Source organism: Amphiura filiformis, chromosome 18 (genome assembly GCF_039555335.1).
Source record: "Amphiura filiformis chromosome 18, Afil_fr2py, whole genome shotgun sequence".
In the NCBI taxonomy this organism is placed as follows: domain Eukaryota; kingdom Metazoa; phylum Echinodermata; class Ophiuroidea; order Amphilepidida; family Amphiuridae; genus Amphiura; species Amphiura filiformis.
This window is the reverse complement of record NC_092645.1, coordinates 48,651,722-48,665,538: the sequence shown is the minus strand read 5'-3', so window position 1 is coordinate 48,665,538 and position 13,817 is coordinate 48,651,722. Positions and strand designations below refer to the sequence as shown.

At 35.9% G+C, this 13,817-nt stretch overlaps 1 protein-coding gene across 3 annotated transcripts in view; it reads right to left on the bottom strand.

Moving 5' to 3' along the window:
* Positions 1-1,931: 1,931 nt before the first annotated feature.
* LOC140138757 (annexin A13-like) overlaps positions 1,932-13,817 on the bottom strand; it is a 47,344-nt gene continuing 35,458 nt past the window's right edge. For all 3 annotated transcript variants that reach the window (XM_072160521.1, XM_072160522.1, XM_072160523.1), the window contains 5 exons: positions 12,137-12,205; positions 11,537-11,638; positions 9,734-9,809; positions 4,452-4,564; positions 1,932-2,889 (listed from right to left, as the gene is read on the bottom strand). In XM_072160521.1, the coding sequence (XP_072016622.1) occupies positions 2,758-2,889; positions 4,452-4,564; positions 9,734-9,809; positions 11,537-11,638; positions 12,137-12,205 (492 nt within the window). In that variant the 3' untranslated portion in view covers positions 1,932-2,757. The remainder of the gene's footprint in view (positions 2,890-4,451; positions 4,565-9,733; positions 9,810-11,536; positions 11,639-12,136; positions 12,206-13,817) is intronic.

Here is a 13,817-nt window from a genome sequence, read left to right as displayed (position 1 = left end):
TTTCACAGAAAACGTTTAAATGTCGGGTTATATAAAGGGTATAAAAACGTTTTAATAACATTCCAAAAACATTTTTGAAAACCTGATACAAAACATTCTAAACAGAATGTTTGCCCAAAATATTTGCAATAACGTTTTAAATACGTTTTATGACCTTTATATAACCCGACATTTAAATGTTAATAAAACGTTTTGAAAAAACCATTTCTGTGTTTGCTGGGGGCAAATATTTTAACATAATGTTATTTAAGTGTTGACAAAATATTTGGCAAAAATGTTTGCAAAAATAGTTTACAATAACATTTTTGAAAACATTTTAGAAATATTGTTGTAGTGTGTTTTCATACAAAACATTTTAAAACGTTTTCATGACCTTTATATAACCCGACATTTTAACATAAACGTTTTAACATAAACCAAAAGCCAAAATTTTTGTGTTTGCTGGGACAATATTAATACTATATATATACATGAAAATAAGAGAATAATCTTATTCTCTTATTTCCATGCTATATATGACGCGTTTTTACTTTTATTTTTTAAACATTGTTTTTTAAAATAATCAGGACTTTTTTCATGTTGCATTTTTAAAAGTGGTCTCAAAGCAGTATTTTAAAAAGTTCCATTGTAACATCAATCTGATAATATTATTCAAATGTGGACAAAGGATGTTTGAAATATTTAAATTCCTGGCAATTAAAAAAGTCTTAAGGGGTCGGATGACAACGTGTGCACAATATTTAGGGACATGAAAGCATATCAAAAATACCAAACTGATTTTTGAATACGATGAATGTGCATCTGATATCAAATAATTTTAATTTTTTTTTTTTTTAATTCGCGATATAATACAAATTTATTGCAAATTATTAAAAATTAATATATATATATTTTATTTTGGATATTTAACAGTCCTCGAAGTAAGCTTTATAGATCTAATGATATATACTTTAGGTGTATGTAGCTGGGAGGAAAAGCCTCCATCATTTGAACATTTTGACATTTCGTATTAAAGATATACATTTCCCCAAAATGACATAAAATTGTTAGGTCTTTTCGGGGAAAAATCGTCTATACCTGTATCTACTTTTCTTCCCTGGCGATTTTTTGCTAAATTATGAGAAGATTTTCTTTGATTGTCCTATCGTGTGATCATGATTGGGGAAATTTCTGGAATTCTGAACCCTCGTTATTTATAATGTATACTTTGTTTGACTTATTAATGACATGATTCATAACATCGCGAATTGATCATGTTGTACAGGCAGGTAGACGCACCACATACGATATGCTTTGTGTAATGCGTGCCCACTGGCCCGCTCTTACGTGAATTTACGCGAGCGCAAGATGGGACTTTATTGACGAGCGCAGTAAAAAAGCCGAATAATTTTTGCAAATAAGTTGAACAAAGTATAGTTCCATCAGTTTTATAGAAATGCATAGGATATATTGTCGAACAACTGCGTACACCCTGAATGCATGAGGAATAGGGAATGTCCGGGTAAATATATTGTACGACCATGTAAACAAAATAAAGAACATTCCTGAAGGTACAGTTCGTGTTTTGAAACATTAACATTGGTTTATTAACTTATCATATCATTATATATTGCGCTAAGACTTCGAACAATGATTTAATTTAAAAAACAATTGCAACATCACTATCTTACTCACTTATGGTGAACCATTACATCACAAAATATAATATACTTTATTACTAGCATAGGGCCTACTAGAATATTATTTTATCATCTTTATAATTACTCAACGTGCAGCGCGTTCGTTTCTGTTGTTTGCTTGCTTGCTTCGATGTATGGCGTATAAAAAAGAGGGCAGTATTTAAAGTTAGTACCCGGGGTTAGTACCGGTACCTGGCAAAAAATCTAAAGACATGATCCGATTTGTTTATCGCTACCCTTGGCATGGCCTTTGAACGACTTAGTTTCAATATGCGGGAATACCCCTTGTCCTAAGCTGGCCATGTAACATAGAGTAAAATTGTAGAGTCATTTGAGTTTGACTCGAGCCACAATGTTTGAGCATGTATAGGGTGTATAACATTGCCGATCGTTACATGAGTCGCTCTATTTTGGTTTTATGAATTGGTACAGTTTTGTCAAATTTTGGCAGCCACCGCCATGCTACGTTACGTACGTTATCAAAAGCCATAAACATGTTTTTCAAAGGAATCAAACGCTTTCCGAACGTCATGGTCAGACGGTAAAGGGTATTTAGAAGAAAACACTAGGGATTGCTTACGCATTTAGCTCTATAAGGCGGCACAACGACGATGACATTTTCACCAACACTCACTTTCACGTATTAGATATACCGATATATGATTTCAACTATTTAAACAAATGTGCCTCATTAATTTTTGAACATAATAAGGTTGTGACATTTCACAACGCGTCGGTTGTCGACGCGTGCACAAAATTGTTTAAAACTTACGTTAATGAAAGCTTTCAAAGTCTGATGCATATAACTGGATGTAGGCCTATGAATTGAAAATGCTGTTAAAACCAAACATGGGCATGCAAATGCTAGTGAAATACGTGAAAAATATAGTGAACTGTCATAAAATGACCAAAATATGATTTATACTATGCTCTGCTTTCAGCTGCATGAGTTTCTGTTTACGCATACGTGAATTTTCTACATTAAACATGTTAAATGGACATAATTTTGTCTTTTTACGGCTGGGATAGTGTTTATCATGGCACATAAGATTGACGATGTGTTGGCGGCTTCATTCATTTATTCATCATCTCCCTTGATGAGTCCAAGCAGAATCTTCTTGTAGTCGCCAGAGGTGTCTTCCTCAACCCAGCTGGCAAGACCTTTCTCATATTTCACGAAGAAAGCAGCCTTAATTCTCAGTAGATCGATCTGCAAAAATAAAAACAAAGCAGGTGTAAGCATAACGTTCTACCTGAAATAGGAGGGATATTAAAACATTTAACAGTAATACTCTGGCCACAAATACTTCCACGATGATACCCACAGCAGTGGACACCATACTTCAAGTGTTTCTAATATAGGCTGTTAGAATAAGATAAATTAAACATGTTAAATGCTAATTTATTGCACATGCTAAGGAAGCCTGTTTTTTTTTAATAGCCGAGTGGGAGGGTTTTTAATGACATTTTGGTGTGTAAAAACTGAAGCATCCTATTTATAAAAGAATATATAAATATTACCTCTACCAAACTAAATTTCACCTATTTTTTTTTAAATTTCATATTCGGGAAATGGGGCTGGGCGAATTTATGTATGGCGTAGGGTGGTGTGGATGACACCTGTTTCCTTCTATTAACGCTTGACAACTCAATAGCCTCAAACGATAGTCACCTTCTGGAAAGCTGGAATGGTAAAGGTCATCTGATAAATCATGTAAACAAAACCCATATTTGGGTCATATTCCACCCTTCGCTGAATGACACTGACACTGGTAAACTGGTCATGCACCGCAGGGACAGGAATACATCTTATCTTAAATCTGTCCGGAGAAATGACTTATAATTTAAAGGGCAAGATAACGTAATGAGTGAACACGAGTATTTAATTTTGACGTAGGATATATTTTGTAGGATTATTCACCCAAACAGTTATCCATCGTAATACTGTGGGAAGTGGTTTTAGACCAGATGTAGCTACACTAATTAGTCCAAGTAGTAAAAACTAACATTAATTGACACATACATGTATATTGATGTGTTGATAATGATGATGATGATGATGATGATGATGATGATGATGATGATGATGATGGTGATGAGGTTGGATGATGATGATGATGATGATGATGATGATGATGATGAGGTTGGATGATGATGATGATGATGATGATGATGATGATGATGATGATGAGGTTGGATGATGATGATGATGATGATGATGATGGTGATGGTGATGAGGTTGGATGATGATGATGATGATGATGATGATGATGAGGTTGGATGATGATGATACTGATGATGATGATGATGATGGTAATGATGAGGTTGGATGATGATGATGATGATGATGATGGTGATGAGGTTGGATGATGATGATGATGATGATGATGATGATGATGATGTTGGATGATGATGATGATGATGATGATGATGATGATGAGGTTGGATGATGATGATGATGATGATGATGATGATGATGATGATGATGAGGTTGGATGATGATGATGATGATGATGATGATGAAGAGGTTGGATGATGATGATGATGATGATGATGATAATGATGATGAGGTTGGATGATGATGATGATGATGATGATGATGATGAAGAGGTTGGATGATGATGATGATGATGATGATAATGATGAGGTTGGATGATGATGATGATGATGATGATGATGATGATGATGATGATGATGATGATGATGATGATGAGGTTGGATGATGACGATTATGATGACGACGATAATAAAGATGCAATATATTTGGCTTACCTCGGATCTGCTGACAATGACGCGGATGAGAGTGTCATCATCAGTGCCACCACCAGCCATCGAATCATGAAGACGCTCAGCAAAGTAGTTGGCACTATGTTTTGCACGGTTAACTGAAATTAATATCAAACAAGAATTTATGCTCTCAAATTCTATAGACAATCTATAGAGGCCCTGCATGCTTTTATCGATTGGCTCCAAACAAAGAGTTTGAACCGGTGTCCGTCACCGTAATCATACCGCAGTGTAGTCCATTCAATCAAATATTGTCATCAACCTTTTAAAAAATTTAGGCTCTTTTGTTGAGTATTTTTAAATAATAGGCATTGCAATGATTGTTACAGGATCAACTTTTGCCAAATTTCTTTTGTTTAAATTCTTTGCTGTTTGATTATTGTGTTCTATCCTACATTTTGTAGCCACTAAGTTGTTATCCATTTCCTTTGATTATTTGAATGTAGTTTGTTGTATTTTGAAATCCTGATTTTAAATTATTATGCTGGCATAATGTTTTATCATTTTAAAATTTAAATTCTCATAGTGCAATACGAAATAATAATAATATTAATTTTGTCAATGTATTTGAAAATGTAGTCTAATTAATGCAATATAGTGTGTGCTACATGTATGTATTATTTTTTACCTATCTTTTAATATTATTGTTGTACCCAATTAATTTTGGTAATTTATGTAATTTAAGTTAATATGGTAAATTATTCTAAGTGTTTTGTAATTATTTATTTGTATTTTTGTATGTAATAACTGGGCCATATGGAAGAACAGGGGAATACTTAAATTTTCCCCTGAATATGGACCCAGTATAAAGAAGAACTCTGAGTTGCCAGTTGCAGCGCCTGTGTGGTCGCTTTCACGGCTCTCTGACATTTCCATCATTTTCTGCAGACTTAGACCATGCAGGAATCTGTAAACTTTACTGATGGAATAACTAACCCTACTGATCATCAAAATGGGTTCGAATGAAAGAAAAATGCTGCCGTTTTTCTGCATTTTATGTGTTATTTTGGAACTAGTACTGTGCCAAAATACAACTACAGTATATCAGGTATCTTCATATAGGCCTAGGCCTATCTACCTGTGGAGTGATCATCCTACTCAACCTAAGCATCATCGACCTTCCAGTGAAGTGCTTTACCAACTAACTGTAACTGATCCTACTATTGAATGCTGGACTGAAAGTGATTATCCTACTGTTGATTATTTGACTGTAAGTGATTATCCCTTATCTTGTGATTCTCAAGAGCCCATCATCATCATGGAGTGTGATCCACCAGTTTTACAGTTACCTGTGTATGCAATAGCAGGCCTACTGCACTATTCCACCATATTTCTACATGGAATGAATACTACCTATGATGAGTGTCCATTAAGCATTGAAACATGCCAAAACTCTTTGAACATATTGCGCAACCCATGTCCAAATCATAATAACTCAATCTCGCTGCCTGATTACAAAGAAATTAGGAAGCAACCAAGAAGACGTTGGCGACATAGGGGCAGCAGAGGCGGCAAGCGTTTACATATTAGACCTAACCCTGAGCATCAAGAGGGTTTCTCAAACTTGTCCCAAACCACATCCCAGCCTTATGTTGTTGACTTGAACAGATACCTTCATCTGTCCGCTTGGAACGCTCGGTCAATTAGATACAAAACAACACTCCTTGCAGATTTTCTGATTCAAAATGACATTGATGTAATGTTCCTTACTGAGACCTGGATAAATGAGAACGATGATTCAGTCATTAGAGAATGTACACCACCATTTTACTCTTTCTCCAACTTTCCAAGAGGCACAAGCAATCATGGCGGAATCGGTATAATAAGCAAAGACTCTGTGAACCTTCGTACTGTACAAACTGGTTTTACTACTGTAAATTTTGAACATGCAAGTGTTGTTGATTTAACGAGTGGAATTCAGTATATTGTAATTTATAGACCACCCCCTTCTTCCGTAAATCGTTTACGTACTTCAAACTACTTAACTGAGTTTGATGATTTTATTGGCGAGGTATCACTTTTCCCCAATAAGGTGGTGTTATTAGGTGATCTTAACATACATGTAAATGAGCCTTGGAAGTCTGAAGTTAAGAGGTTCATTAGATCTTATGAGACTGCTGGTTTTTATCAGTATGCTGAGGGTCCTACACACATATCTGGTAATACCATCGACCTTTTCCTGGCTCGACTTGAGGATGGGATTATTCTTAGATGTGAGTCCCAAGTAAATCTCTTTTCTGACCACTTCATGATGCATTGCTATGTAAACAGAAATAAACCTACTCTAACCAAAAAATCTGTCAAGGTCCGTAACTTCAAACAAATGGACCAGGTAGCGTTTCAGGCTGATGTCACTAAAGCACTGTGTACTGTCTCAGATGAGTTAACTTTAGATGAGTTGGTTACTGAGTATGACTCTAAAGTTCTAACAATTCTTGACCAACATGCCCCTGCGAAGGTTAAGGTGCGTACAAATAGACCCCGTTTTCCCTGGTACAGTAGTGAAATCAAGACTGAAACACAAGTTCGCCGAAAATATGAACGTAGGTGGCGAAAATCTCGAACATCTGAAGATAGGAAGGCGTACATTGATCAAAAGCAAAAAGTTAATCAACTTATTGAAACTAATAAAACCAAGTATTACAAAGACAAATTATCTGATGCTGACACAAAGGGTGTGTTTAAAACTGTAAACAATCTGTTGAACAAAGATAACCGTACCTTACCATCATGTGACTCAACTAAGTCACTGTGTCATCAGTTTGCAAACTACTTTGAAGAAAAGGTCTCGAAAATCAGAAATGATCTGGACAGTATTGAGTCTGAAACTAATGAATGTACTGCTTATGATGTTAGATCAAATCATAATGTTCATAGTTTTAATGAATTCACCATTATGTCCCCTGATGAAGTAAGAAGACTAGTGAGGGATTGTAATAGCAAGTCTAGTGTCATAGACCCCATTCCCACATGGTTATTGAAAGAAAATCTTGAAGTATTTCTCCCAACACTCACCCGTATTATAAATTCATCTTTGAGTACTGGTATATTCCCTAAATCACTTGGAAGAGCTGTGATATCTCCGATCTTAAAGAAGCCATCATTAGATCGGAATAATTTAAAGAATTATAGGCCAGTATCAAATATTTTGTTTGTGTCAAAAGTTATTGAAAAGGTTGTGACAAACCAACTTAACGACCACATGGCCAAATATAATCTGGGTGAAGTTTACCAGTCTGCGTATAAGTCAAATTGTAGTACAGAAACAGCGTTACTCAAAGTAAAAAGTGATGTACTGAATGCTGTAGACAGACAAGAAGTGGTTTTCATGGTCCTTCTTGATCTGTCTGCAGCATTCGATACAGTGGATCATGGTTTGCTACTTGATCGTCTGAAAAATGATATAGGTGTGTCTGGTACTGTACTTAAGTGGTTCGATAGTTATCTGAGTTCTCGATGTAGTAGCGTAAGTATTGATAATGTATTTTCTGAACAGTCAAAACTAGTTTATGGTGTCCCACAGGGTTCCGTCATTGGACCAGTTCAATTTGTTATATATACACAACCGATGGGAACTATTATTCGTAGTCACAATTTTTCTTTTCATTCATATGCTGATGACACTCAACTTTATGTATCATTCAACCCAAAGATAGCAGGTGCTGCTGAAACAGCACTTGCGAAACTTGAGCAGTGCATCGCCGAAATAAAGGAATGGATGAATTAAAACAAACTCAAATTGAACAATGATAAAACTGAATTTTTTATAGCCGGGTCATACCAAAGCCTTCAAAAGCTCCCCAAAGTACAGTTAAAGGTCGCCGACATCCATATTGAACCATCATGTAACATCCGAAACCTTGGAATAATTTTTGACTCGAATATGACAATGTGTAAACAGGTTAACAGTCTGGTTTCATCTGGAAACTATCAATTACGCAATATCCGCCGCATATGCCGCTATCTTGACCAGGACACACGTCACCTTGTCGTCCGAGCATTGTTTCTCTCCCGTCTTGATTACGGCAATGCCCTCTTGTATGGCGCAAACTCACAAGACCTAGTTCGCCTCCAGTCCCTTCAAAACCGAGCGGCAAAACTGATCTTCTATGCATCCAGACTCGATAGTCCATCACCCCTTCTGAAAAAACTGCACTGGTTACCGGTCACAAAACGTATTCAATTTAAGATATGTCTTCATGTTTACAAATGTCTCAATGACTGTGGTCCTGAATATCTTGCCAACTTACTTGCTCACATAAATCGTCCTTCAACGGCTCCGGTTACACGGTCTGCAACAGACAAGACTCTTCTTGCAATACCATTTAGTAAGAAATGTATAGGTGAACAAGCCTTCTCTGTTGCAGGCCCATCACTTTGGAACTCACTTCCGCAGCATGTAAGAAATGCCGGCTCAATTGCAGTTTTCAAAAAACTCTTGAAAACTCATTTGTTTTAATCTGAATTTGTATTTTTGCTTTGTATTATATTTCATGTGGTATTATTTGTTGTATTTTGTATGGCGCCTTGATCATAATGGATATTGCGCCTTATAAGAATTTAATGTATGTATAATGTATGTAAGAAATAAACAAACAAACTAAATCTCTCAAAAAAAGTAACTAACCACTGCTTAAATAATGACCATTATTCAAAAACGGGTGATTGTATTACAAATTTGTAAAATGCGTTGGAAGCAGAATTTATTTCTGCACATTTTGACACCTCATTTGTAGCAATTTACTAAATATTGACGTCACAGCGTACATTTTAATCAATGTAACCCAAGATTTGAAAAGTTGCATTAAATTGTAGGCCTATTGATTTGTATTCAGTATAATGGAAGGAAATCTGTGTAATGAAATCTTGACCTCGCTACATTAAACTGACCGGTGTTTTATTGTTTTCTGGGCTATCGTATCAAATGATCCGAGGTGTCAAAATGCGCAAAATTAATTCTGCTTCCAACGTATTTTACAGATTTGTAATACAATAGTCCCTAAGGGGGGTTAGTTACTTTTTTTGTGATGTTTATTTGATCGTAGTGGATTTGTTATGTGTGTGAGACGAACAGTCTCGGTAAATTGCAACCATGCCTTTCAGCCATTGTTGAATGCATTTGAGAAGCGTGCCATATTTACGGTATGATACGTCATATGCGCAACCTCAGAAAAATCAGTGATGCCATCAAACAAAACCGTATAAGCATGATACGTTTACTGGTTGACTAAAACATAATAATCACAATTACTAGCATAATAACTTACCAATAGCAAGGTAACCTGTTTGCAAGTTGCCGCTAGTTTCGTCATTAATAGAATCTTCAATAGAGCATCCTGCAACCTGAAACACAATTATTGTTTTTATCGTGAGTTTTCAACTGCTTCCAAGAGTATCATAATAGCAAGTAACAACAGGTAAGCTTCTTGTGATCAATTTATTTGAGTCGAAAAATTACGAACATTTTCACGTTTCCTTGCACTGCTGTCATATCGTACCAAAGTATCAAGTAGCCGAAGTGTAATAGTTACGTAGGAAAATATTTCTGTTAATGACCCATTGTCTAAACATGGAGGTATATAAATATTTATTTATTTATATACCTCCATGGTCTAAATAACCTGTATTTTTGTCGGCAAAGGTACACAATATTTTTAGTCCGCATTATGGGCAATGAGCATATAATGCCCGACTAATCGCGCGTGCGCATTGAGGCTTTGATGACGTATACTTTGGGTTTCTTTTCGGGAATTTTCAAAATAGTCAATTGGCTGTCATATTCTATCATGAAAGTGCATCGGTGTTGGTAATCAAATAAATGAAGAATTGAACTTTTGTTCACAACACATAAAGTTGCTCACCTGAAATTTTCGGTTGTTAAGACTACAAACTTCTTCAGAAGAATGACCGTTGATCGATGTGACGATTCTAGACTTATGACGTCAGAACTGGATCGTAGACTCTTGCTAAGTTGTAGCGCCATCGTCAGCAGATCCGAGGTAAGCGAAACATATCACCTCTTTATTTACGTCGTTATCATAATCGTGGACGGGGGGCGCTACAACTTAGCAAGAGTCTACGATCCAGTTCTGACGTCACAAGTCAAGAGTCGTCAAATCGATCAACAAACTGGATCATTCTGCTGAAGAAGGTTGTAGTCTTAATATTATAACCGAGAATTTCAGGTGAGCAACTTTATGTGTTGTGAATAAAAGTTCAATTCTTGATTTATTTTGCTGTCATATTACAGACTTGACATTTAATATGGAATATTTTTCGCACAATTCCAAGACTGGTCTGGACTGAGTCTGCATATCCCGCACGGGCTAAATACTAATTGGGGTGTGTCGGCTTTATGCAACGTGGTTCTGTTATTATCAAATTTATATGGATTTTAGGTGATATTGTTTTAACTTCGTCACCAACTGGCATTCATCACATATGAATTACACTAACAATGTACCAAATGTTTGAACAGGGGAGGAGCTTAAAAATAAGGCTCTTAAAAGCTGTACGTACTCAGAAAGTTTCAATGGCCCCATGGGGTCGAATGTTATAAATGTACGGTACAAAAACAACTGTACGGATTCCTGGTTGTCCAATGAAGTCACACTGTTTTCTATATGTAGAGTAAGTTTATAACATTTGGCTCCAGGGGACCCTTCAAACTTTCTTTCATATTTTTAAAGCTCCTCCCACTTTCAAAACTGGTAGATCACAGGAGCATTTCAGTTCTGACGAACACCTTTTGGTATTTAGGTTCAGTAAAATCGCCTTAAACCTCAATAAATTTGATTATATCAGAATAATGTTGCTCAAATTCGGAAATTTTACCCCCACAAAAATCAAATTCAGTCTCCTTAAATCCGTCATTTTAGGCTAATTCACTACATTATGAGCGACATAATGTAAACTAATGGAAAGAACATTTTCTGTCAAACTATTATTTTACACCATCTCCCGAAACACCCCAAGTAATATTAAGCCGTGCAGTTTATGCAGACCTCTACCAGACCAGTCTTGGAATTTTGCGAAAAATTATTCCATATATATGTCAAGTCTGTACTTACTCCTTCATAAGCGACAAAAGTGGCTCGGAGTTGATTGAAATTCCTTGTCACCAAGATACGGTTGAATGTGCTTTCATCTGTACCCCATCTATCTTCACCTGCCTGCAAAATGAACCAATCATAATGATCATCTTAGACGTTTCGTGTGAAAATGAGGCTAAAAATGTATTCATGCTGTTGGTCAACATGAAATGAGAATCAACTTGGGCTCATTAAAAATGTACACATAATGTAAACAGCACATAATCACATTTGTTGTATAAACAAGTATGACCAAAAAAAACACCCGCATTTGCTTATTTTCATGATTATAGTGCTCAACGCACAGGCACAGACTCACAAACCTCAGCACACTTCGCTCACATAATTCCGTGATCATGGTGATTGCATTCTCTTATAGCAATCAAACTTTGTGATACGATCGAACTAGCACTTAAATTCTGAGGTAATTAAAATAATTGCACATAATCATTTAGCTTTAGCATTACACCTTAAGTACAAGTCACTAGTCTCGGGGCTGGTTGTTTTTAGTATGATGCTGTTTTTTCGTTCAAAGAATTTCGTTGTGAAATCGAATTGTTTCTTCAAAGACAAACTTACATCAAAGAGTTCCTGGGCATCCTCCTGTGCTTTGTCTTCATCGACCTCATCGCTTTCATCTCTGCCACACTGTGGATGAAATGTCACAGTGTTAAAGCTGCATTCTCAAGGAGCAATATAAGCATAATAGACAACATTGTCATTGTCAAACTAAACAAGCTCATCAGGGGGGGCCGGCCAAGATTGGCTGAATTTTGACGTTGTCATTGGTTTTACACGTAAACACAAAAATGTCTCAAATTATTCCAAAACTGTACGTATGTTATTAAGCACTATTTTATCAGTCTAAATCCGTTGAGGTTCGCCAGTGAACCTCATTGTAAGTACTGTTTTTTGAATGTTTTGTATGAATAACGCACGGTATGTTTATGATAGGCCTATATACCTAAAATTTCCCCCATTGTGTATCACGGTTCGCTTGGTCTAATGGTAACGGGTCTCGCCTGCGGTGCATAGGGTTCCGAGATCGAGTCCCGCTCACTCCCGGCTATAATTTTCTTTTTCTTCACATTTATTTTGAATCCAAAAATATTTATTTTTATGTGAAAATTTATACATTCACTGAGAAATATATTTTGTGCATTTTTTTTCTGTAACGGGGCCAATAGAGCTAAAAACACAACTCAGCACGGGGCGTCCAATGTCCAGGCAGTGTTGCCGTCATATTGTCTGTTTTGTTTACGATATTGGCTGTTGCCACAGTGAATAATGTAGTCCACCATCGTCTGAAGCTCATGTCATATAGAAAGAGGCCGATGATAATTGGGGAGAACAGAAGTAAAGAAGACCATGATGATAATGATGATGGTGCAGAAGGAAAGATGATGATAGAAGATGAATACGAAGAAGAGAAAGGTCTACAGAAACAAGAAACGTAAACGGGGACTGGTCACGTATAATCCCAGTATTCGCTAAGGTCCGAAAACAACGTTCGCTTTTAACATGTTTAGTTCCCAAAAAACAAAACAAATGACTTGCTGGTCCGGACATTATAGGGTTTAGGTTAGGATTCGGGTTAGGGACTTATGGTTATGATTAAGGTATAAGGGAACTTTCGGACAAACGACCGTCTTGATAAGCGAACTTTATGATCAGCGGACCTTAAAGGGGCATTTCGTGATCCACAGCCTCATCCCCCCACTTTTCCCCAAAAAAGTTGAGATTTTTACACCACTGGATACCCAGCAAACACAAAAACGTTTTAAAAACGTTTTAAATAAGTTATATTTTGGCTTTTGGTTTAGGTAAAAACGTTTTAATAACATTAAAATGTCGGGTTATACAAAGGTCATGGTAACATTTTAAAACGTTTTGTATGAAAACACACTACAACAATATTTTTTTAATGTTTTCAAAAAATGTTATTTTTAACTATTTTTGCAAACATTTTTGCCACATATTGTGCCAATACTTAAATAACATTATGTTAAAATATTTGAACCCAGCAAACACAGAAATGTTCTTAAAATGTTTTTTTTTCAAAACCTTTTAATAACATTTAAATGTCGGGTTATATAAAGGTCATGAAAACGTTTTTAAAACGTTATTGCAAATATTTTGGGCAAACATTTTTCGCAAAATATTTTTTCAACTCAAAAATAACATTCTATTTAGTATTTTTTGTATCAAGTTTTCAAGAATATTTTTGGAATGTTATTAAAACGTTTTTATACCCCTTTAT